This window comes from Fusarium tjaetaba (genome assembly GCF_013396195.1).
Source record: "Fusarium tjaetaba strain NRRL 66243 chromosome Unknown NRRL66243_c0000045, whole genome shotgun sequence".
Taxonomy (NCBI): domain Eukaryota; kingdom Fungi; phylum Ascomycota; class Sordariomycetes; order Hypocreales; family Nectriaceae; genus Fusarium; species Fusarium tjaetaba.
This window is the reverse complement of record NW_023501241.1, coordinates 641-25,619: the sequence shown is the minus strand read 5'-3', so window position 1 is coordinate 25,619 and position 24,979 is coordinate 641. Positions and strand designations below refer to the sequence as shown.

At 49.0% G+C, this 24,979-nt stretch overlaps 6 protein-coding genes across 6 annotated transcripts; 3 read left to right on the top strand and 3 right to left on the bottom strand.

Annotated features, from left to right (window-relative positions):
- Positions 1-255: 255 nt before the first annotated feature.
- Positions 256-7,678, bottom strand: FTJAE_2476 (polyketide synthase; the record flags this gene model as incomplete). The annotated part of the gene is made up of 5 exons (XM_037348673.1): positions 256-1,062; positions 1,110-1,430; positions 1,482-6,830; positions 6,878-7,146; positions 7,195-7,678. The coding sequence occupies 5 exons, from the start codon at positions 7,676-7,678 to the stop codon at positions 256-258; spliced, it is 7,230 nt and encodes a 2,409-aa protein (XP_037210407.1).
- Positions 7,679-10,646: 2,968 nt separating this feature from the next.
- Positions 10,647-12,326, top strand: FTJAE_2475 (triacylglycerol lipase V precursor; the record flags this gene model as incomplete). The annotated part of the gene is made up of 5 exons (XM_037348672.1): positions 10,647-11,639; positions 11,699-11,826; positions 11,877-11,974; positions 12,022-12,108; positions 12,160-12,326. The coding sequence occupies 5 exons, from the start codon at positions 10,647-10,649 to the stop codon at positions 12,324-12,326; spliced, it is 1,473 nt and encodes a 490-aa protein (XP_037210406.1).
- Positions 12,327-12,571: 245 nt separating this feature from the next.
- On the bottom strand, positions 12,572-12,966 carry FTJAE_2474 (glycosyl hydrolase family 43; the record flags this gene model as incomplete). The annotated part of the gene is made up of 3 exons (XM_037348671.1): positions 12,572-12,613; positions 12,681-12,908; positions 12,955-12,966. The coding sequence occupies 3 exons, from the start codon at positions 12,964-12,966 to the stop codon at positions 12,572-12,574; spliced, it is 282 nt and encodes a 93-aa protein (XP_037210405.1).
- A 1,198-nt stretch (positions 12,967-14,164) lies between these two features.
- On the top strand, positions 14,165-19,287 carry FTJAE_2473 (acyl dehydrogenase n-terminal; the record flags this gene model as incomplete). Its single annotated transcript, XM_037348670.1, has 7 exons — positions 14,165-15,373; positions 15,432-15,514; positions 15,720-15,939; positions 16,126-16,235; positions 17,193-17,519; positions 17,571-18,475; positions 18,533-19,287. 7 exons carry the CDS (start codon positions 14,165-14,167, stop codon positions 19,285-19,287), a joined length of 3,609 nt encoding a protein of 1,202 aa, XP_037210404.1.
- Positions 19,288-19,377: 90 nt separating this feature from the next.
- On the bottom strand, positions 19,378-20,608 carry FTJAE_2472 (carboxyphosphonoenolpyruvate phosphonomutase; the record flags this gene model as incomplete). The annotated part of the gene is made up of 4 exons (XM_037348669.1): positions 19,378-19,476; positions 19,530-19,744; positions 19,793-20,059; positions 20,110-20,608. The coding sequence occupies 4 exons, from the start codon at positions 20,606-20,608 to the stop codon at positions 19,378-19,380; spliced, it is 1,080 nt and encodes a 359-aa protein (XP_037210403.1).
- Positions 20,609-21,816: 1,208 nt separating this feature from the next.
- FTJAE_2471 (high-affinity nicotinic acid transporter) lies at positions 21,817-23,484 on the top strand (the record flags this gene model as incomplete). The annotated part of the gene is made up of 6 exons (XM_037348668.1): positions 21,817-21,927; positions 21,991-22,223; positions 22,277-22,545; positions 22,604-22,746; positions 22,900-23,240; positions 23,289-23,484. 6 exons carry the CDS (start codon positions 21,817-21,819, stop codon positions 23,482-23,484), a joined length of 1,293 nt encoding a protein of 430 aa, XP_037210402.1.
- Positions 23,485-24,979: the final 1,495 nt, after the last annotated feature.

Sequence of the window (24,979 nt, the reverse complement as noted above, 5' to 3'; positions counted from 1 at the left end):
TTGAAATAATTATATACAGAGCGCGTTTACAAGACAAATAACGCGTTTTCTACTATGATTATATCTTTAAACTAGTAAGATATATTTAGAAAAGCACTTTATATAGATTTAAAACTTTATACTGTAAGTATATGTAATTGACAACGCGTTCTATCTTTTAAAAATAAGGAAACAAGGGAACTACCTCAGTTAACCCAACATGTAGATCGATCTAATTACAAGGCGCACCCAACTTTTTACTCTCAATAGAACTTTTCATGCAATCAGGGCGGACTTTGCCATGACCTTCTTGGCAAATCCAGTCAGAGGATCATTACTGACAATGTCAAAGACAGAGAGGTCGGCCTGGAACTCCTTCAGTAGCCAAGTGCGAATCTCAATCGCGACGAGACTGTCAATGCCAAGAGCAGGCAGCGACTTTCGCGAATCCATATCTTCCACATCAGCCTTGATGATATTGGAAACGCCCTCTAAAAGCTGTTGTAGCACAATCTCATAGACCTCATCGGGTGAAGCAGCCGCGGCGAGGAGCTTCTTCCAGTCCTGGCCTCCAGCCACAGCACCAGTGCCTTGACGATCCAACTGGCTGAGCACCGCAAATCGCGAGTCAGCAAACCAGTAGGGATCGTTGGCTGCTAGCTTGTCGAGTTGACCGCCTGTAGACGCGCCGAGAGCGACTTGTGTAGGGGCACGACCTGAGATGGCGGCCTTGATGACGTTGAGGACATCATTCTCATCCATGCCGAGAAGACCGCCATCCTTGAGAAGCTGGAAGACCTCGCTGCGCTCTGTGGAAACACCGATGCCGACGACGAGACTGAGGTTGATGCTGGTGGCGGCAAGTCCCGAAGCTGCGCGGTGGTGAGCTAGCGCGTCTTGGTACGTGTTGCCCGCGTTGTAGTTGGCCTGACCACGCGATCCGATGATACCAGCAATTGAAGACAGGCAGATGAAGAAGTCCAAGTCGGTAGGGAGGAGATCGTGAAGGTTACGCGTCGCGAGGAGCTTGGGACGCAGGGACGCGTTCCAGTCGTCAGCCGTCATGTTACTGTAGACCGCGTCCTAAAGCGCGTTAGTGAGTAATACAGGCAATGTTGAGGACAACTTACTCTTAGATCCATTGCACAGTGAATCAATCCCTTGATGGCAGGGAAACTCTGCTTCACGTCGTTGATGACGGGTTCGAGCTGTGACTTCTCTGCGACATCGACTGCAAAAGCCTTAGCTTGGACGCCTTGAGCGTGAAGCTCGTCGAGGAGAGCCTGGGCTTCAGGACGTGCAGCAGCTGATCGAGAGAGGAAGACGAGATGTCGCGCGCCTCGTTCAACGAGCAGACGCGTCACGGATCGACCAATGCCGCCAAGACCACCGATGAGGACGTAGGTGGCATCGTGAGGCAGACAGAAGCTCTCAAGACCCTCAGGAACGACCTGGAACTCAATTAGCACGCGTTGATAGAGAAATATTGTGCGGAGACTTACCGGAACAATGTCATCAGGACGAGGGTACAAAACGATCTTGCCGACATGGCCACCACTCTGCATCAGTCTGAAAGCCTTGGAGACCTCACCGAAAGAATATCGGGCAAGGTTGTTCAAAGGCGAGATGGCATTCCTGGACAGAAGCTCAACGACCTGGTTTCCGATAGCCTCGAAACGGTCAGGGTAGCTAATGACCTGGGTCAAGATGTCTAATCCAGAAAACGTGATGTTGTCAAGGAACGGACGCATATCCAGACCGCTATTGTCGTAGATATCACGCTTTCCAAGCTCAATGAAGCGACCAAATGGTGCAACGCAAAGCCATGTTCGGCGAAGTGCTTCACCAGCAAGAGAGTTGATGACAACATCGACACCACGTTGGTTCGTGAGACGGAGAATACCATCGGCGAAGGAGTAGTCACGACTGTTGAAGATGTGAGACTCCTTGATACCATACTCTTCAATCAAGAGACGCTTCTTCTTCTCGGAAGACACAGTAGCAAAGATCTCAGCGCCGAGGTACTTAGCAAGACGAATGGCAGTCTGACCAACACCACCAGCAGCAGAGTGAATCAAGATTGACTCACCACGCTGAAGACGCGCTACATCAATAAGGGAGTGCACGACTGTAGCAGAGGTACACATCAAAGAAGCAGCTTCCTCATCGCCGAGATGATCAGGCGTTCGCTGGAACGTACGAGGATCAACGCGGACACGAGTCTGGAAGCACCCTGCGTGCATACCAAAGACACGATCACCAACCTTGAACTTCTGCACACCAGCGCCGACCTTGGCGACGACACCCGCACACTCAATACCGAGTGTGTTATCCTCCATCTGACCCATCGCAACCATGACATCGCGGAAGTTCAGCCCCACAGATCCAACCTCGATCTCAATCTGGTTATCACCAAGAGGTTCAGAGAGATCAGGAACGGAGAGGTACTCGAGGGTGTCGAGAAGACCAGGATCGCGGATGGAGAGCTGCAGAGGCTTCTTGACTTGCTTCAGAGGCACCTTGACCGCTGAGAGGTTGTTTCCTGTCTTGGAGGAGTCGAGAAGGGCTTTGAGGTCGGGGTTGGGAATGAGGCGCTCGACGAGGACTTGGTTGTTGCGAATGACGTACTCGGAGTCTGAGGTCTCACCGAAGGTCTTGCGGGAGATGTTCTCGATGATGGATGAGATGGTCTTGGTGTTCAAGGTGGAGTCAAGGGAGGTGGATGCATCGAGGCCAAGAACGGTGAAGAAGATGTCAGGGTGTTCAGCACGAATAGTTCGTCCAAGGCCGTTTACGAGACCTCGAGAGGCAGTGTCGAGAGTCAGCCAGAGAGTGCCACGTGAGGCGAGGAAAAGGGAGCGAAGCTTGGTGAAGGTCTCATGATGAAAGCTCTCCAGGAAAGGAGTGTCAACATCAAGAGCAGACAAGGTCAGGAACGGGGTGGTCTGCTCGGGGATATTGGCAAAGTCAGCCTTGGTGACCTCATAGCCCTGAGAGGTCAAGTCACTCTCAGCCTGTGCAATGAGTTTGCCGAGACCGGAGGATGGGGAAGGCGGAGTGACGATGAGGACTTGACGGACTGAGGGGTCCGTCTCGGGCTTGTGGCGAGCGATGATAAGGCCTGACACAACGATCGAGGCGAGATCGGTAGAGGTGAGAAGATCAGTGGAGATGGCGCTCGCATGGTTGGCGATCAACAAGATGCCGGAGGGTTTGAGGATCTTCTTGGCGTTCTTCAAGACGAGTGAGATATCGCCCTGCTCTTCAACATCAATGAAGATGACATCAAGTGCCACGTCCTCAAAGCCCTGAGTGCTTGGGTCCTGAGCGAGATCAAGCTTCTCCTGCTGAACCTTGTTCTTCCAGGCCTCAGGGACGGAAGCCTCTTCGTCGACAGGTCCGTCCAGGACAGTAGTAAGAGCAACAGAAGCAATGCTGCCTTGAAGCTCTTCAGTTTGTGCAGTGAGAGCTTTGAGAAGAGTACTTGAAGTGGACGAGCTGTACTCAAGGACACTCAGTCTAGGTCGCTTCTGGCCGAGAAGAGACAGGTAACTGCCCAGCTTAGAGGCCAAGTCAGTACCCTTAAGCAGCGCCTCAAGAGTCGCAGCATCAGGGATCTCGACATCGACCACCTTCTTGGGAACAACAGGAACATGGCCAAGCGACTGGCCATCTCCCGAAGAAGAATCTGAGGCACCTCTCAAAGGCACAGTCTTGCATCCTTTCAGGGCAATTAATGGCTTGGATCCACCCTCGGCAAACGCGATGACATCGCTCAGCATGTTTGTAGCACCATGTTTCTTGGAAGTACTGAAACCATGATACTTGGTACCGCTAGTCGAGTCAAAGTCTGCAGAGATATACAGAGAAGCAGTAGACACGGGGACACGAGCCTTGATCTCGGCGGCGTCACCGGTGCTGGAGATCAAGAGATGGACAAAGACATCGAGAACAGCGGGATGAATGAGATGTTCGGGCTCCCACTTCTTGGGGTAGAAGTCCTTCGTGTCGATGACTTCCATGGAGAAGTGAGCCTTGTGGTCAAAGAGGTTCAGTTCCTTGACACCGCGGAATGCTGGGCCGAGACTGAAGCCTGACTCGTCGAGCTTGGTGTAGAAGACAGTTGGGTCGACGCTGGGCAGGTCGGAGTTGGAGATTGCCTTGTACTCTTGGTTCAGAAGGGCGTTGGCTGCAGCCTCCTCATCCAAGAACGTGCTGTTGGTACTGGTCTTGTAGGACGTGCTGACAAGACCAGTACAGTTGGTCGTCCAAGAACCGCTTTCATTGCGACTAGACACCGTAAACTCCGTCCAATGAGACCACGAAACATTAGGACCAGACCTCCATGGCGTAAGCTGAAGTCTCGTCTCAACGGTCTGATCAAGCGGAACAACAAGAGCACTTCCAATGTTAACATCCCGAATAGTATAACCGTCAACATCAGTTCGCGTCTCAACCTGTCGCAGACCCTCAATCGCCATGACGATCATACCAGCCATGGGATAGATGTTAGTGTTCTGGAACTGATGGTGCTCAATCCATGGCTGCTCCGAGATGCGGAGGTAGTTGTGCCACGCAGGCTCGGCCTCGGTGGAGCGAGGATCTCTAACGCCGAGGAGTTCGAGGCGGGGGTGTTTGCGCTGCTTGTAGGCGGTCACTGCGGCGGACTCGTGCCAGTAGCTGTTGGTGGTGTTCCAAGCGTAGGGGGGAAGATCGACGAGTGCGGAGGTGGTTTCGGTGTAGGCGTTGGCGAGAGGGACGTTGACTTGGTGGCCGAGGACAAGGAGCTCCCCAACGACTTCAAGAGTAGTCTGGATGGCATCTTGTTTTCGCTTGACGGTAGAGAAGTACTTTGGCGAAGCGCCCTTGTCACCAATGCTATCGAGGATCTGCTTCAGAGGTCCTTGTAGTGCAGCGTGAGGTCCAATCTCAACCATCGCATCCGCGCTACCCTTCTTACCCGAAGCCTTGCGCTTACCGAGAGCACCCGCATTGGCAGCAGCAGTGACAGCACCAGAGAAGTTGACAGGACTAACGAGGTTCGCAACCCAGTACGCAGGGCCAAGCTCAGTGCCGTCGATAGGCTTGGCGGAGACGGAGGAGAACATGCGGACTTTGGGGTTACCAGGCTTGAGCTCCCACTTGCCAGAGAGAGAGTTGAGATACTCCTCTGAGATCTGCTGCATGTGGTGAGAGTGGTAGGCTGTAGTGACGCGGAGTTTACGCGCGAAGATGTCGTCGGCTTGGAGGAAAGTGAGAACTTCATCGATGCCTTCGACGTCACCAGAGAGAGTGACACTGGCGGGACTGTTGATGCAAGCGATGACGATCTTGCCCGCTGTGACGCGGCTAAGATACTCGCTCACACGTTCGGGACCAAGACCAACAGCTGCCATTGACCCAGTCTTGGTGATGTTACCAGTGAGATGACCACGGAAGTATGCAATCCTCATAGCAGCCTCCTTGTCGAAAGCACCCTTGGCATAAGCAGCAGCAATCTCACCACTAGAGTGACCAACAGTGACTTGAGGGTGAATACCCCAACTCGCAAGAAGATCAATAATGCTGAGCTGGAGAGCAGTACAAGAAGGTTGGCTGACATAAGGAAGATCAATGATAGACTCCTTCGCATCGCGGTTGAGCTCTTCAACAAGATCCCATGTGCTGCCGAAGTCCTTGAGGTACTGGCTGCATGCGTGGAGGGACTGCTGGAAGACAGGGTACTTCTGGAGTTCTCTACCCATGGCGAACCACTGAGCTCCTTGGCCGGTGAAGATGAAAGTGAGGGCCTGTGATCGGGGAACGCGAGCGGCTTTGGTGGGTGCGCCATCGAGGGCGTGCTGAAGCTCTTCGATCGTTGAGGCAGCGGCGTATGTCTTCCAGGGAAGAGAGGATCGTTTCTCAGAGAGAGTGTAGGCGAGACGGTGGAGGAATTGGTCCTCGGGAAGGTCGCGGGCTTCCGGGTCGGCGAGATAAGCCTGGAGAGTCTGGCTGAGACGAGCGGTGCCAGACTCTTCATGGGATGAGAGGAGGAACAGGCGAGCTTTCTTATCAGTCTTTTCGATATCGCCTTGAGATCCGTTCTCAATCAAGCCGGTAGCGGGAACGCCCTCGACCTTGGTGTTGTGATGGCCCTTGAGGTTGTGAGTCTTGAGGAAGTGGTACGCATCGTCCAAAACAGCATGAGCGTTTGCGCCACCGTAACCAAAACTGTTGATGCTAGCCCGTCGCAGACCAGCAGGCCACTTGATCTCCTTAGTAGGAATGTTGATCTTCCATTCATCAAGCTTGATTTTCGGATTGACGTTCTCAAGTCCATAAGTCGGAGAAATCACACCACTCTCAAGACTGTAAATCGTCTTGACAAGACCCGCAAGACCACTCGCACCCTCAAGATGGCCAATGTTGCTCTTCACAGAGCCGACATAAACAGGCTTCTCTCTCGTCTTACCAAACACATTCCCAATAACCGAGCACTCAATAGGATCACCGACCTTGGTACCCGTTCCGTGCGCCTCGAAGAAATTGGTCTTGTCGAAGCTCAGGCCAGCTGAAGCATAAGTCCCACGGATGAGCTCCTCCTGGCGAGAAGCAGAAGGTTGCGTGATGCCGAGGGTTCGTCCATCCTGGTTACTACCCGTGCTTCGGAGGACAGCGCGGATGGTGTCGCCGTCAGCAAGAGCCTTGTCGAGACGCTTGAGGACGACGAAGCCGCCACCTTCGGCGCGGGCGTAGCCGTTAGCTGCGGCATCGAAGGAGTGGCATTTGTTGTCGGCGCTGAGGAAGGACATGGAGGACATGAAGACGCCGAAGTTGGGGAGGAGATGGAGACCAAGACCTCCGACGAGAGCCTACACGGGTAAGTATTGATAGAAATGATGGGTAGTGGAAGATTTACCGAGTCGCTTTCGCCGTTTCGGATACTTTGACCTGCGAGGTGAAGGGCAGTCAACGTAGAAGAGCAGGCGGTGTCGATGGTGACGCTGGGTCCCTTGAGGTTGAAGAACCACGAGATGCGATTTGAAAGAAGGGCTGGGCCGGTACCGGTGGCGGTGTACTTGGGTGCGCTGTCCATATCGTAGGCTTGAAGGTCCCAGTAATCGTGCTGGCATGCTCCGATGTAGCAAGACATGTGTTGATTGGCGACCTCGTCAATTTTGAGACCAGCTACAGACCGTCAGGTTTAAATCCTTGCAGGAAAGTCAAGCATCTTACCATTCTCGAGACCCTCATAGGCCAGCTCAAGCAGAATTCTCTGCGTAGGATCCATACCCCTCGCCTCCTCAGGCGTAATAGAGAAGAATCCCGCATCGAACTTATCAACATCACTCTTTAGAAAATACCCCTGCTTGGTATTCAACGTCCCCGCCCTTCCACCATCAGGATGATAAAACCCATCAATGTTGAAACGGCTCTCTGGAACATCACTCAACGCGTTTCTGCCCTCCTTGACAAGATCCCAGAAATGACGAGGCGAAGTTGCATCACCGGGAAATCTACCAGAGACTCCGATGACAGCGATAGCAGACGAGATGTCACCATCTACCTGAGGGAGGCTAGCATCGTGTTCAGCGCCACCATTGGGAGTGCCATTGTTAGCACCCCCGTTAGCAGCGTTGTGAAAGCCATTAGCGCTACGATGAGCTCCATGGCCGTTGCTAGTGCCGTTTGCGCCGTTGGAGCCATTAGAGAGAGTCATTGTGAGAAGGGGATAAGAGTCAGAAACAAAGGATCTTGTGATGGGCGCTGGCTTGCTTTGGTTTTGACTCTGAAGAAAGGATGATGATCACGGAAACACTACCATGGAAACGAGTTGGGATCAGATATATGAACTGAAGCATTGCTATGATATGATAGCTACTCTGTACGTTGCGCATTACGGCTCGGAGCTAACTGAACCGGGTTAACAGACCTTGAGTCCCATCTACCGAGTATTTCGTGCATCCGACTAAAGCTCATGCACGTCTTCGGAAGATATTGACACTAAGATCGGAGGTTGCGTCAGCGTCGGCGCCGAGAGAATGACCCACTGTATCCTTGTCAGACCGGGCCCGGAAAGCCCGCGGCCAATGATATCGAGCCGGGGATGATAGATTTTGAGTTGATGTATTATTCTTGCGTGATATTCCAGACTCAAAAGGATCCGTATTTGCCTCAATGGAATGAAGTTGCAAGCTGAGACTTTTTCCATTTTAGCCGATGTGTTATCGGAGTCTGCCATTCGCCTCTTAATGTAATGGCTTTGAGGATAAGATACTACAAGCGAAGCGAAGCGTATATCTGACTTGACCGACTTGTTGGAAAAAGTAATAATAAGCTGATGGGAAAACTCCAGTCCATTATTACTACTATCTTTCCAGCAGCTCTTTTGTCAACAGCCCTTTAGGCGGCATACTTTGCTTCGCCGATGAGGCCATGTTATCGATAGCGCATTTGTTGATAGACCAGTTAAAATCCCTTTGAGGTAAGGTGTAGCCATCTGGTATATAGTAGAGACATGTCGCTTGGAGTTCAGAGCAATATACAATTAACTTTATATATTAATATCGGCTAGCTGGGCAATTGTCTCATGCGCCCGTTCTTGTAAACCTTAACGCTGACAACGAAACTCAAGGCTTATCTGGCAATTATGTCAACCCCTGTTCACTACTTGAAGTATCCTCAAGGCCGGAATTAATAGGATGATAGGCAATAATTAGTAGTCCCTTAAGAGAAAGAACTGGATTATACTTAATGCCGCGGTCTAAGACTGTTATTTTACCTAGGAAACTGAAGATACAGTGACTTGCCTCTGCTAGAAGGGATGTGTAATAAGGTTCAGAGTTAATGGAATTAAGGTTAAAGCGAAAGGTCAAAGCAAAAGGCAATTAAGGTGAGTAAATGTAACTGCCGTGTTTAGAATACGAGCTCCTTTTATTTCTACTATCTATAAATACAGTAACAGTCCTGCCCTCTCTGTATCTCTTCTCGATATCCTCTCATCTCTTCGTCAATCTGTTTGCCTGCAAATAACGCGTCCACTCCCATTGAAATCATGAAGCCTGTGGCTATTCTTCTTGCGTTGGCCAGTACAGCCTGCACAGTGTCTGCTGGTTTGCCCCGTTATGGTTCGTGATACCTATTCTGATTAAAGATGCTTCCGTTCTGACTGTATCTTTCACGCAGCGAAATGTACTGCTGCTTCGCAGTGCAATTCTAATTATTGCGCCCCCATGAGATATGCGGACTGCGACCAAGTCGTTAATTGCCACGGTAAGTAGCCAGACCACGTGCCTCAGAAGGACTCCCAATAGGGACTAACTACTAAAAGATAGCGTGTGCTATGGTGCATCCGTAGACTGTAAGCCAACCATGGATCAGGTCTTGCTGCTATTATACTAACTGATATGTAGCGCCGTGTTCGAATGACTGGGAATGCAACTCCAACCATTGCAAAGGTATATCATTGACCACTCCATACGAAATGCTTACTAACGCATCATAGGGGGAAAATGCTATGACTGCCGTGATCCTCGCAACCTAGGCAGGGCCAGAGCCCCTTACCTCTCTGTAGGCTGTATGTGTTTATTCTGAAGCTTACCGTCCTATTTGAAAGCTGACTGCTTCTTTAAAAGCTTCCTGCAGTGGATTCGGAGATCAATGCTGCGAGTCGCAGTGTCGAGGTACGTTGGCAAACCCTGGTTATGGTCTGGATGGAGCAATGCTAATCGTGTTGCAGCCACCACCCAGGGGAACATGCAATGCATTGATAATACGGTGATTATGGACAGGGGCGGACAGGGGCCGTTCTAGGTGCAGAATTGGCCTTCTAGGCGTTGATATTCGACATGCCAAGAGTTGAACTGTATAAATATCCCCTGACTGGAGAGGCTTGGCATTTGTGGAGCTGAAATGTTATTATGCAGATTCATAGATAGGTACACGACTCTAGTGCACTACCTCTTCGCCGCTCAGTCTGTAGTAAAGGAAAGATATTCAACACGATTATGAAGGATAACTCCCGTTTCAGTACAGAATGGTAAGAAAAACAGTTTTGCTTTCGCATTTAGTCTAGGCAAGATTGGGAATGATCTAGCTCCAGTGGTATCGACCTTGGCTCAAGCGGTTGCACCTTTCGACTCCCGATTTTGACGTCAAGGAGACCAAATTGCCGTTGGCAGGTCTCAGTATGATGAGCTGGGAACGAGTTAATGGCGATGCTAAGAATTTACCCTACCTTGGCTGTAGAAACGCGCCCGAGTCTTGATCAAGTAATCCAATCGCTGTCAACTGGACCGAAGCCGAGGTATCCCATGTATAGAATGAGGGGAAACATATCCGCTTGCACTGAATCAGCGATTTCAATTTTCAAAGATGGATATCGGTCTTATTAGTGTAACCTTGTGGATAAACGGTTCCTGACAAGAAAGCAATTGAGGCTTGTTATTCGCCGATTTTTCCCCGCAATCTCGCCTCTCCCCAGATTTCTCCGCGTATGACCTCGCTCCAAGGCCCACTACCCCAGATGGTTTCATGGGCGATTGATAAAGATTTATCCGCCCCATGATGAAACGGCATCTCGGCACATAGTGCCATTTAACTATAGATGTAGATATACTTATGTATATATATGCTGATACTTTAGCGACAGAGACAATAGAGACATTGCAATACCAACTCTTGGCAAGATGAAGTCTCTCACATCATTCGTGGCAGTTGCTCTGGCTGCATGCACTGTCACTGATGCCCGTGGGCTGCACTATCAATCTGAAGCTCCACTGAATATCAAGACAACCAGTGGTCATCTCTCAGGTTTCATCAACGAGACCGCCCCCGATGTTCGCCAATTCCTTGGAGTTGCCTACGCCGAACCCCCTCTCAAGTCTCTTCGCTTCCAACCTCCCAAGCGAAAGCACAGCTCAGAGCAGATATCAGCCAAGAAGTACGCGCCGTCATGCAAGCAAATCATCAGCAAGAACCCAACAGTCTACACTGAGCACATGACTCAGTTTCTTATCAATGGCGGCGACTCTGAGGATTGCTTGTATCTCAATGTCTACGCCCCATTGAAGCCAACTGCGCAGAAACTCCCTGTCTTTATCTACATTCCCGGTGGTGGGTTTACAGGCGGTGGGGCAGACTCGCTTTACAAGATCCCCGACAAGTGGATTCAGAAGACTCAGTCTCACATCGTTGTCACCATGAACTATCGCGTCAACCTCTTCGGCTTCCCCAACGCCGAAGCTGCGCAGCAAAATGTTGGCTTGCTCGACCAGCGCATGGTTGTTGAATGGACACGTGATAATATTGCAGCTTTTGGTGGTGATCCTCATAAGATGACTCTCTGGGGCCAGTCTGCTGGTGCTGGCTCAGTTGGCATGTACGGATACGCTTACCCCAAGGACCTCATCGTCAAGGGTTTGATCTCTGATTCTGGCGCTCCGGCAATGCTGGCTAAGGCTTATGGTAACCACTCCAGCTTCGACACTCTTGCTGGTAAGGTTGGCTGCAAGGGATTGGAGGGCAAGAAGCAATTGACCTGCATGCAAAAGGTTGATGCTTTAACGTTGCAGAAGGTTTACTCTGAGACACCGACCATCTCCTTCACTCCCGTTGGAGATAACATCACCGCCTTTTCCAACACGACTGACCGACTAGCGAGAGGTCTGGTCACCAGAGTGGTAAGTAGTGCTGAATTTCTCTTGTCATAATGAAGGTCTCACTGATATGTGATTGATAGCCATGGATCTTTGGTAACAATGCCAACGAAGGTGCTGGATTTGGCACGTACGATCCTAACGGTGTGACACCAGCCCAGACTGCTATTGGACTGCAGGCTATCGTCTGCCCAGTTGCTGCTGAGGTTAAGTAAGTGCTCCCCATGCCCTAAGATTTGTATCACTGACCCATGCTCTCAGAAACCGCATTAAGTATGGATACCCAACCTACAGATATTATTACACTGGAAACTTCTCCAACATTACCCCTCTGCCCTGGATTGGCGCGACTCATAGTGGTATGCCCACCGCCTCCACTGCATTTTCTCTACTGAAACATTTCCAGCTGAGCTTCCTCTTCTCTTCGGAACGCATTATGAATACCGTGGTAACTCCACTGAATACGAATGGGAGGTTGCCGAGGGCATGCAAAGTAAGTCTTTCGAACTCCGCCTTGCTTGGAGGTTTACTAATGCCTGCCAAGGTCTTTGGCTCTCTTTCGCAAACAACCCTAAGAAGAACCCTCAAGTTGGAAAGGTTACTTGGCCATTGTACAAGCCAAATGAGAACAAGATGGCTGTTTTTGCAGAGACTGGAAAGAAGTGGTTCCAGTTAGGCAAAGGGTCTCTAACGGAGACTCAGTGCAAGTAATAGGAAGTCGGCGTGTAGAAACGTAGGCTGCTGAAAACCTTGTCTTTAGCCACTGTCAAGGTAGACTCTTGAGTTAAATATGCACTCTTTGTTTAGAGACTACTGTAACATTTCTAGCAAAGACTTCTGCTTGCTAAGTTATGGGCTAGAAGTGTTATTTGCAGTTGAGAATTGTGGCTGTGAGCTTATTCTAGCAAAGAGAACCTAGCACCGTTTACTAAGACCACTGTCACACCAAGCACTGTTTAAAGTGTCAGTGTATCTAAATCCTCTATAGGGATAGAGTACTTAAGTAAATGTTAAGTGTCCATTCCAGTTACTGGATGTACTTCCAGGGCTTTTAATTCTTCATACGACCGAGCCCAATACGTTGTCGTTTCCCCTATCATATGGGCGTGAGACACTACCCGGCGTTGCGTACTTGATGCTGTACTTCTCCGAAGTGTAACACCGAGAACTGTAGAACAAGAGGTACGAACCGTCTTCGTAGACAAGACTCGGCGCCTGAATCAACTTTTCGTCGTCAGTCTCACTGAAGATTTCAACTGGGTCGCTTTTCAGTGTGAAACCATCATTCTCAACCTGGAAGATGTCAGTCATGATCGAATCTAGCAGTGACTGGACATACCAGTTGCAGCATGATAGACGTCTTGCCGCAAATGCGGTTCCCATTGATCTTATACACGAACAATCTCGTACTACACACGGGATCACAGAAGGCACTTAGGTCGATCACTCCGCCCTTGTCAAGCTGGCAGACGAGGGGTTCATCTCGTGGTGTATAGGGCCACGGATCGAATCGGAAAAAGCCACACCGATACTTCACTTTCCATCGTTGTCGTCTTAGATGAAAGCACTATAGTACATGACCCATTATTCGACATCCCATATAACATCTAGAGGCAAGATATCGAGATTTTGGCCCCAAGAGCCAGTGTTCTTCAGCGGATCGTCGTCTAGTAGCTCCGACTTGCCCTTTGCTTCGTTGTATCGTGCTATCTGTACCAATTTTCCCTTGTCTTGGTTGCCAAAAGAGTGCCATGTGCATGACTCAAGGCCAGAAAAAAGAAAAGGATTGGTCCGGGAATCTTTCACTGAGGATGATTGTAGTCGCCATCGAAAGTTGAATTAGAACAGCCGTCAATGCTTCTACTTCTATCATAAGAACCATGGACGGTGCCGCCACTTTGGCCACCATTGCTGTATTTAGGCAAGTTCGGGTTGCATGTGTATGGAAAAGAGATTGATTAGTAGCTGTTATGATCAAAGACATAAAGAGGGAGCAGCTCAAGGACCTATCACTAATGCCTTATGACAGACATTCTCAAACTCTTAGCGACAGACGGAAGCAAGGTCAAAAGTGGGGATGGGCTCAGCCGAGGCTCGTGAGGGATGATCTCATCTCTTTGGGGTAAGGAAGATATCTTAGACAACAACCCCCGCAATAGACAGAGCTGTTGTGGACTAGCTCTGCTTCGGCATTCTCGGTGACTAACACGTGATTGTTTGCTTGTCGCAATGGATTGAGCCATGCTTGGGTTGTTACAAGTATTCTGCTACTTGTTACCGGCATTGACTCTTCCGAGGCTATCAGCGGTGCACTCTGACCCCAATCTTCTTCCCTCGGAAGTTAAACCCTTCTTTGCCCACGGAGTTCTCTACCACTCTCTATGCACATCTGAGGCTGTGGTGTATAAATAAAGAGGGGTTCGGCGACAGCGACAGAGGCTACTTTTCGCAGCTCGGTAATTTCTTCCCTTGATAAGTGCTACCTTTCGCTTACTTGGATCAAGGTACTTCTCTCCGATTACAAAACGCCGGCGACCTGATTCTTGAAAATGCCACCTGATCCCAAGTTATACTTACCACCAAATGTGCCATGGAGCGAACCTGCGTGGTATCGTACCGGCAACTCAGTCTACCACAACGCATCTCATCGGAAATTGAGGGATAACATCCGGAAATATGTCGATGAACATATTCTTCCATATGCTCTAGAATGGGAAGAAAAAGGCGAGGTTCCACGATCAGCGGCACTGAGTTACTGCAAATCTGGAATTCCTTTCGACGACGTACCAGAAGACTTCCGACCTCAGGATGTCCCCAACCTAGCAGGAATCCCTCATGGCCAATTGGATGCCTTCCATTTTCTTATTTCAACCGACGAGATGTCACGTGTTGAAGGCGGAGTTTCTATTGCTCTCGGCGGCGCGTCTACGATCGGGCTGCCACCGGTACTCTATTATGGAACTCATAAACAAAAGTCTCATTGGTTTCCAGGACTATTTTCGGGGAGTGTGAATTTCTGCCTAGGCATCACGGAGCCTGGTGGTGGTTCAGACGTAGCCAACATCCAAACCACAGCTGAAAAGTCTTCAGACGGTAAGTTTTACGTTGTGAACGGTGCCAAGAAGTGGATTACAGGTGCTCCATGGGCAACTCATATGACTACTGCTGTACGAACCGGTGGTCCAGGTGCCAAAGGTATCACAGTCCTCGAGATCCCGCTCGATAGCCCCGGCGTGTCTGTGAGCAAGATCTTCAATAGCGGACAGAACGCTGGAGGGTCTAGTTTCGTAGATCTCGAAAATGTCAAAGTCACCGTCGAGAATCGGATCGGCCCAGAGAACGAGGGCTTTGGAATCATCATGAAGAACTTCAACAGAGAAAGGTATGCACTCGCGGTCAGTTGTAATCGAAAGAGCCGTACCTGCCTCGCTATGTCATTTTCATATGCGATGGAGCGAAAGACCTTTGGGAAGAGGTTGATTGAGAACCAAGTCATACGGCGCAAACTCGCTGAAGTTGCACACCGTGTTGAAGCTCATTGGGCTTGGCTTGAGCAGATTGCTTTCCAAGTCAATTCGTCTAGCGAAGGCTGGCAGGAACCAAGCATTGCAAGTCAGATTGCCTTGGTCAAGATCCAAGGCGGACAGATGGTGGAATTGGCGTGCAGAGAAGCACAGCAAATCTTTGGGGGCGCTGGATATCAAAAGGGCGGCCGTGGGGCGACGGTGGAGCAAATTAGCCGCGACCTTCGGATGCTAGTGAGTACCTTCTTTGCTTCTTTATCTCTGAAATCGATAAGCAGCTGACAGCAAATAGGTAGTCGGCGGCGGCAGCGAGGAGATTCTTACAGATCTTGCCCTCAGACAGGAGATAGGAGCTTTCAGCAGGCAGGCAAAAATGTAAATAAGGTAAAGAGGTGTGTCTCATGTATTTAAAGAATCAGTAGAAGCACAAGTAGGATAATAGTGCTAGATTTTACATGTATTCAGTTCCGCGATTCCGCCTTCTACCGCAATCAGCATGTCATTGTCAAGTGACGATATTTCTTAAGCCGCCTGGTAGGAGCCGACCGAGACCTGCTCCAACATCGAATCAAATTCCTAGTCCAGCAGCTGCAGAAAGGCATATCAATATCGGTTTCCATATCCCAGCTTGCCTCGTCTTCTTCTACTCGAAAAGCTCCAGCCTGTACGGCATCGTGTTCAAGGCATCCGACGACCACAAACCTCGCACCCTATTGGACGTTCTCGCCCAAGACAAACTCGACCATGTTAGCCGAGACCTCGACGACTGTCTCAGTTTGCCACGCCAGCTTGTCAATAACGTATTTCGATTCTTCTCAATTGGCTGGCTGCACAAGAATATACGCTCTAGTAGTGTAATATTCCTAGATGAGGAGTCGGCTCCATTAGACCTTCCAGACGCTCATCCGTGTGGATACGGCTTCGCATGAAAGGAGACGCCTACTGCTGTCACTGAGATCAATCCCTCTAGCTGGGAAGGCGTCCAGAGTAAGGTCAACTGGCGGTTGTATTGCCACCCCGAGCGGTACCGCACCCTGGTGATCAAGGGTACGGACGATGCTTCTGCACCGGCGACATCGCACATGCGTTATGACGCGTACGGTCTTGGGATTATCCTCCTTAAGATAGCCCTGTAGTAGCCTGTAGTAAAGTTATACAGTAGGGAGTAAAAGTTAAAGGCCTAGTTTAAAGAGGAGCTCTAGAGCGAGGATTTTAAGATATAGGAGTTTTAGAAAAAGCTTATAAAGAAAACCGCGGATCTGCTTTAATATATAATAGGTAAAGACTATATTAATATTATTTATTAACTGGTCTGGTATTGAAATGCCTGCATCGTGAAACTCCATGAGATAACAAAAAGGACAAGATGCAGATAACTGTCAATGAAGAGGAAGTGGTAATATCTGCAGCGGGCGGGTATTATCGCTTTTCTGCGGGTTAATTATTCCACTAAATATTATCGGCAGATGAAGTAACCTTATTAGTCTAGTGAAATGCTAATCATCACTCCCCCTCACTTTGCACTTCAAAAGTATCTGGCAACCCAAGAGATACAGCCTACTCCGTAACGATGAACTCTTCACATCAGAATGATACGAGTCAAATTGAATCTGTCGCTGAACCTTCAATATCTAAGAAGCGCCAGCGTGGTTACATACGGAGCTTTAAGGCCTGCGATAGATGTAGGGCAAAGAAGACAAGGTGTATCCTAGATAGGCCTGAAGAGCCTCTGACTGCCTGCCAAAGGTGTAAGAGAGAACGACAACTGTGTTCTCTGACAAACCAGTCAGTATCAGCTAGGGACCTTGCAAGAGAATGCGATATTTCGCATGATAGAACCAGCCATGAAGAAGGTTAGTTAAGAATCATGGGCCAAGCAATTGAGTCTTGCTAATAACACAGGGCGAAACTTTCAACACAATGAGCACAATATTTCCAGGCCAAATAACCCTCAGAATAACCCCAAATTGTCTATCCCGACTGCTGAAAGCGATCATGAGGGGCTAGCGACATCGGTAGCTTCATCCAGATCTATGCAACCTCCACTTCATAGGCTGCCAGACTTTCATTTGATGCTACCTCTAACGACTAGAGCGACAGACAATATCGACACTGTTGTACATGCCCCCATCTCGAACGATGGTGACACTATCAAACTTCTACAGCAGTCTTCAAAATATGAGGATGCACAAGATGCGGCTCAGCGCGATGGTTCGCCAGCTCTGTCAAACCTTTTACGACACGGGTCTTGGACAATGAATGGACCCTTCATATCAGACCTTTCGTCCCCCAGCATCGAGGCACTACGACTATGGAACAGTTTACGATTTGTTCGTATGGGCTGGCTGACTGCACTTGAGGCGGTCTCCTATATGGACCTGTAAGCTCTTCGTATCGATTGCATTATCTCAAGGCTGATCCAATTATGAAGGTTCTTTGAGAACATACTCCCTCTATCACCGGTAATGGATGACTTTTATAGCCACCACGACAACCATTACAAGCTGATAACACAAGAACCCCTCCTCTGCTGCACGATTCTCATGATATCCTCGCGCTTTCATTGTCTGCAAGGTACTTCCAGCTGGTCAAGAAGCGTCGCTCTACACACTCGCCTTTGGGAACATTGTGAACATCTTGTCAATCGAATTATCTTTGGCCAAGAAAAGAAGTCCAAAGCAAAAACTCGAACGCTTGGATCAATTCAAGCCCTCATTCTTATGACTGAGTGGGCGCCCCGATCGGTTTACTTCCCGCCCAAGTCAGATGGCTGGGATTCCGACCTACTTTTTCAGCTTCCCGACGAACGTGACCAGTTAGATGGAAACTCGGCAGATGTGACGCAAGATCTCCAAGGGAATTGGTATCGAGATGTTGTAGCTCCCGCAAAGACGATCGATCGCATGTCGTGGATGCTTCTTGGTTGTGCAGTCACTCTTGGCCATGAAATCGGCTTGTTTACTGCAACGGGAATGAACTCAACAGTCAACGATACGCAACACCACAGAATAAACCACGTCTGGCTACGCAAGGTGATATTTATCGCCGATGAACAACTATCCAGTCGAAATGGGCTTACATCAGTGATTCCTTCGAGCTTGAACTCATCAGCCTTTGAACCCTGGATAGGTTCTTCATCTGCTAAGGCGGAGCAAACGCGCAAGTTTGTCAATGGCCAACTGGCTCTCGCAGAGTTAGCTCGATCAATCTCGAATACCCTGTTTTCTTCGAGAAATACTACGCAGGAGCATATACAGAGCTACAAATACGTGAGCAGCATAGAAGAATACCAGCAGAAACTTGCCGCATGGCGAGAGGTATACCTGGATAAGCAAGGTAAGTCAGGCTTCTCTCTATCCAACTAGCTCACTGACAGCTCTGTCCTTCCTCCAGTATTATCATGGCACACATACGATCTGCTCGAAATAGAGTACCAGTACGCTACCGTATTTCTTCACAGTTTGGGAATGCAGGCTGTGGTTGATCGGTCCTGTAGAACCAATCCTGACGATCCGAACGCCGCAAACCGAGCCACCGGGAACTGGATACTAAACTTCGCCACGCCGACTGACCTTCGGTTCATCAATACAGTAATCCAGGGCAGCTGTGAGCTGATGCAAAGCGCAATACACCTAGCTGAACGCGGGTCTCTGCAGTACTGTCCTACGCGTGTTATCACCCGCGTCATCGGTGTTTCTGTATTCCTTCTCAAAGCTCTTGGCCTGGGCGTTGAAAGAGCAGTTTTCAACAAGTCTTTGGACCGGCTTGAACATGTGGTTCGGACTATTCGCCACAGTACTTGGGACGACTTGGATCTTGCAAAACGTTATGCCGATGTCTTGCATCATCACATCTATCAACTCAAGAACGGCTCTGGCACACGAGGATCCCATCAAGAATCGTCTATTGTCGAGCAGAGGCCGGGCGATGCCTTGACTGAGCGTGGAACAAGCTACGAAAGTAGTGACATGTTCGGTAATATACATGTTTCCGATGATTGGCCCGACTCACTTGCCTTTCTCGATGCTTCGTTGGCTCCATTCGGCATCGCCACTGATGAAAGCTCTGGACTTGCCGGGCTGGGGGATAGTGATTGGAGTTTGTTATGGAACATTCCCTCATTCTATACGCCCTTGTTTCCTCCTTGAAAGCAGACACATACATAGTAATTTCGATTCCACTAGGCATCGCTCCCAAACCCTCCATATTCGACATGCGATTGTCCTTGTCTTTACAATTCAGTGACCATTGATAGGTGAAATTCCGATTGCCTTATGGTTGCCATTCAGTGCCACCTTTGCCTTTGCACCCTGAGTAGCATATCTGTCCTCGAGAGCCTGCCACAAAAGTCAGATATGAATATGTCACTTTCTTCTGAGACATTGCCTACCCAGTATTTGTTAAAGCCGACGCCTTCACAAACTTCAGCAGCGGAGAGAATTGTTGGCGGCGGTCCGATTGGCAAGCTCGTCTTGAGAGCTTGGAGTGTCTCGCGAATGCTCTTCAACTTGGCTGCGACAAGCATGAAGGGGTATGCAACGGCACTGAACCCTAGCTCTGCTAATTCCGAAGCGGAGAGGTTCTCGGTCATCCCCCCGTCGATTACTTCTATTATCAGCATTTTGTGACTAGGATGACTATGGACTTACATACTGTTGGCCAGCATAGGCATTTGAACCTCCTTAACAGCTCGCTTCATTGCCTCTCGGTCAGGTAGGGCCTCGATGAAGATGCCATCGGCACCAATTCTTTGGAACTCCTTTGCGCGATAAATGGCTTCTTCCCAGCCAAGAATGAGAGAATCGGTACGGGCCAAGATGAAGATATCTAGGCCGTTGTCTCTGGCATCACATGCCGCTTGGATACGGGCAAACGCTTCTTCGCGTGGCACAACGGACTTACCCTTAGTGTGTCCACAACCTTCATATCTTTAGTCAGCCTGATGGCACTGAAATGAGAGCAAATCTTACGTTTGGGCCAACTCTGGTCCTCAATCATAACACCAGCTGCTCCAGCAAGAGCAAAGCTCTCAACAGTCCGCTTCACGTTGACGGGTCCCCCATAGCCCGTATCTCCATCCGCTATGATAGGAACAGACGTCACACGAGACGTCTCTTGGATTTTGTCACACATTTCCTGCATCGCGATGTAGCCAGTGTCAGGCAATCCGTGAGAACTGGAGACAGTATATCCGGAGATAAACAGGATGGGAAAGCCGGCTTCCTCAACAAGCCGAGATGAGAGTGCATCATAAGAACAAGGGACGGCGAGAATTTTGGTTCTGTCGTTGTAGGCTTCTATCATCATACTTCGCAGCCGCGATGCCCGTGACGATGGCAGTCGACCACGTGCATTAGGAAAGCTAATGGTTGCGGTGTGGGCGTCATTGCCCTTTCGCTCTACCTCAATTTCCTTGCCACTTTCGAACGTGAAAGGGAACCGCACATCGTCTTTGTAGGCTGCTGGCATGATGAATGAATAAATAAATAAACGTCAAGTATGAAGATGGATGTTGTAGACCTGAAGTATAAATAATCTTGTAGCTCATCAGTCAATGTTACTGGAAACTCGACTGTTCATTTATACCTTGATTATGCCCATATTCCCGGAAGCTCCATTATTTTGCCTCCCCATAGCGTCGCGACGAGCGGGGATTGGCCGTATTTCCACAGCATTTAGCATTGCAGCCAAGGATGGTGGAGCTAATAACCCACTTTAGATTCCATCAGATCCCGTGAGATCCCTTGGAAACCGAAGAAGCACCGGTTAAGCCCATACCGTAAATTCTCATAATAGAATTCACTGCGTGATAGCTTCAGCAGCAAGCACTTTTCCTGCAAGCCTCATACTGCTCCAGCAAAAAGTTATCCTTTCTTTATTGCAGATCTTTATATTATATAATAGAGGCATAAAAAAGTCTTTATAGAGTTTCTTTCATCCATTCCCGCTCATTTAATCGCTTGCAAAGGTCAGTCGAGTTACCTAGTTTGGGAATAACTTCAATGTGATGAATTCACTTCATAAGAATCTACATTAAGTTGCCTGAAATATCAACCACCACGCCACCAGCCAGCCCCCTAAGCAATCGGGATTCTTTGCCGACCCATCTCGGATCCCCATTCCATGAAATTCCGACGTAACTTCTGTATCAGCTAAGCGAGGATTCCCAGCATGCTGTGACACTTGCTTGTCTGTGACAAGCTTATTATGTACGTTATAGCTTAGGCTGCCAAGACACGCACAAATGAGAACTTGGCATTTTTCAGTGGCAATTTAGTAGTCCCATCTCCTCGCCTGTTGCCGTGGTCCTTCGGAATCTCGGCGTTAATTATCGGCGGAGCTCCTGCCACTAGCACACGATTCCTTTAGATCCCTTGAAATCCCGCATCGTGGTCGGTAGCTCGCTGCCAAAAGACGGAACAAGAACGGATTCGTCCTTTTTCCTTGCTCTGCCCCAGATTCAACCCCGCATTTTCAGAACCTGGGGGAATTCGTGGGGCTGGCCAATGGGGAATTTTTTCTACTTTGGTTTCCCTTCAATGTAACTATTCCTTCTTCTTCACGTTGGCTATAAATATTCGACTTTCTCCAGCATTATTCCGCCGAAGCCAGAAAACCACGCTGGTTGTCTTCTATCACGACTACCGCGGTCTATCACCTCCTCAACCTATCTTAAGATGTCTACCGGCAAGCCTGAAGCCAGGGATCTGGAAAGTCCCAAAATGTCTATGGACGAACATACTAGCGTTGAGGTTCCAGCTGATGTCAATCGCCGAGTCAGACGACTGGTATGATCTGTTCTTCCTTATTAATTGTGCAGTGCTTTCCAAGGCTAATCTAACCTGGTCCAGTTCGACTTCCGCGTTCTTCCCATTGTCTGTTGTCTCTACGTTTTATCCTACCTTGACCGAGGCAACATTGGAAATGCGAAGACTGCAGGCGCCCAAGATGCCCTTGGTCTTAGCTCTTCGCAGTGGGCTTGGGTATTGAACTCATTTTACATTGCTTATATTCTCTTTGAATGGACCACGATGTTTTGGAAGATCTTCCCCGCGCATATCTATGTTGCAGCCCTCTGTCTCGGGTGAGTCTCTCAAGTTCCTGACTGATGATCTAGCACTGATGAACTCTTCCTAGTTGGGGAGCTGCTGCCATGAGCTCTGGTGCAGCTCGAAATATGGCAGAATTGGTTATTACTCGCGTTTTCTTAGGCATATTCGAGGCAACATTTGGTGCCGGCGCTCCTTATTTTCTATCCTGCATATATAAGCGAGAAGAACTTGGACTCCGCATGGCTATTTTGCTAGGCATGTCCCCCCTTGCTAATACATTTGCTTCCACTTTAGCATATGGTATTACACACATTCGCAATTCACTGGAACCGTGGAGGCTTTTATTCATCATCGGTATGTCAACCTTGACCTCTAACGACCCCAGAAGCCACCATAATAACGCCTACCACAGAAGGAGCACCGACTATTGCCTTTTCTGTAATTGTTTACTTCTTCCTAATTGATTCTCCCTCGACCGCCAAATTCCTCACCGAAGAGGAGAAGACCTTTGCTGTCGAACGTCTACCAGTCCGAGATAATACATCTAATCAAGCGGTTAGCTGGAAGCAGATTATATCCGGAATATTTGACTATAAAAATTATATGCATGCTGCTATACACTTCTGTTGCAATTTCTCCTTTGCTGCCTTATCCAACTTCTTGCCTACTATCATACATAGTATCGGTTATGACTCTGTTACTGCACAGGGGTTATCAGCGCCGGTATATTTTGCTGCATTCATTCTTTGCCTTGCGTCTGCTTTTTTTTCTGACCGGTATGGAAACCGCGGCTACATTGTTGCTAGCTTTGGTGCCATGGGGGCCGTTGGCTATGGTATTCTTGCTGCTGTCCGGGACTCGACAGGAGCTAGATATGCTGGAGTGTGGCTTGCAGCCTGCGGGATCTTCCCAGCTCTGGCTATGAATATCACCTGGCTGCTCAACAATCAAGGGGGCGACTCCAAAAAGGGAGCAGGTCTAGCCATCTCACTAACCATCGGACAATGCTCATCTCTTATCAGCAGTACTGTGTTTCCCAAATCAGCTGGGTATGCCACCGTACCTTTGATCTTTTCCGATTGCTAACTTCTTGCTAGGCCCTTCTATGTAGTGGGTTGCGCTATCGGTTGCGGTATGAGTGGGCTCATTGTTATATTGGCCTTGGTTATGCACTTCCTGTTGTCAAGGGAGAACAGGAAAAGGGATGAGCTTTACGGACCTGTTGACAAAAGCCAGGCAGTTGATGTTTCACAGCAGGGAGACTATGCCAGGAATTTTAGATACTTCACCTAGGAGGATGTACATTAAGGCTGGCAAATCAAGTAACACATCATCTACGAGGCCTTCTAAATGTACTTGTAGTTTCGTCTCACTCCAATAAAACTGCATGGTACTCAATTGACTGGGTGTAATTAACAATGTTTGCTAGCAACTTTACTAACACAACCAGCAAAGTCTCTACAACTTCAGGTTTTAACAGAATGTCCTATGTTCTACCAGATCTCCTTAATGGGCTTAAGAGATTCAAGACCGTTCTTTACTGACCGTCAAATCTGACCAAGGGGCGACGAAGCGCGGTTAAAAACAACTTACAGGGGCACCTTGGCTACATCGTGGTGAGGTGAGTGGGGTGCGGCGGCGGCTCCAGGCCAGATTCAACTCTAACTAACACACCTCAAAACACTCTTCAGGCAGCATACCAACTGCTCACACAGTTGCCCAATGGAGAAAGATCCTGACTATCAGCTGTGTTGTATGACTTCTATTTCTTGAATGCTTTTTTCGGCAATATACCTGTTTTCAGCAGTGCTACAGCATAAATAATAGGGATAGAAGGGATCATTTGACATGTGATAATTCTTACAGATGAGAAGAACGCCAGGGGAGCTAGTCGGCATTGGGCACTTGTGAACGTAAATTGTAATGGTGCACCTAGTTGGGCGTGAAAGGGATCTGATATCTGCTGTGAAGAGCTTTGCCCGTTGTGGACAGAATCATGTTCGACTGACTTCAGGATCCTCGTATTGTTTTAACCCCTATCGAAAATATTGAAACAGAAACATCATTTTGAACATATATCAACAAACATCAGCGACACAAACTAACTATGACACACAACAACCAAGATCAGCAGGCCTGAATCGTGGTCAGATCTCCAGAACGTTTTCTCCTAAGTAGAAGCAACTTTCCAAGTTCAAGAGGGGGAAAGCGGCCAAGGTCATGGGCATTTCTAACGATAATTCTTAAGTATACCACCACAGCTGAATCACTGACGAGGATTGTGTTACAACGGACACGGCGCGTGCACGGGCCAGATTAATTGTACTTCGTCGAATTGCCACCACGACTGCGTACAGTAGTAGTAGTAGGGACACCCGTGCCCGATGGCGAAGGCCCGGGGTCGGAACCAAGGCCGATTCAGAGCCAGGGCCATGGCCATCGGGGGCGCGGGACTCAGCTGAAGAGGAGGCGGACCGTCCCTCGTCGACAGTAAGCCAGCCGTCAAGTAGGATCTTTATATATTTGTATGACGATAACTAGCCTGTATGTATCTATCTACTTAGAGGACGTATTTTTGAAGATTAAAGCGCCGCAGGATTAGTGCATTGCTATCTCGTAATCTTTGCAATGAACCCTCCCCCCAACCCTCCATTCCTTCCAGGAACTGCACACGCAAATATCTCGGCGCCCGGTAGCCTATATGGCGCTGCTCTTTAACCAAACGCACCGCCGGAGTGTAGTAGTTTCCCAGCCCCGGAATAGCCTCGATTGGGCTACAAAACACCGA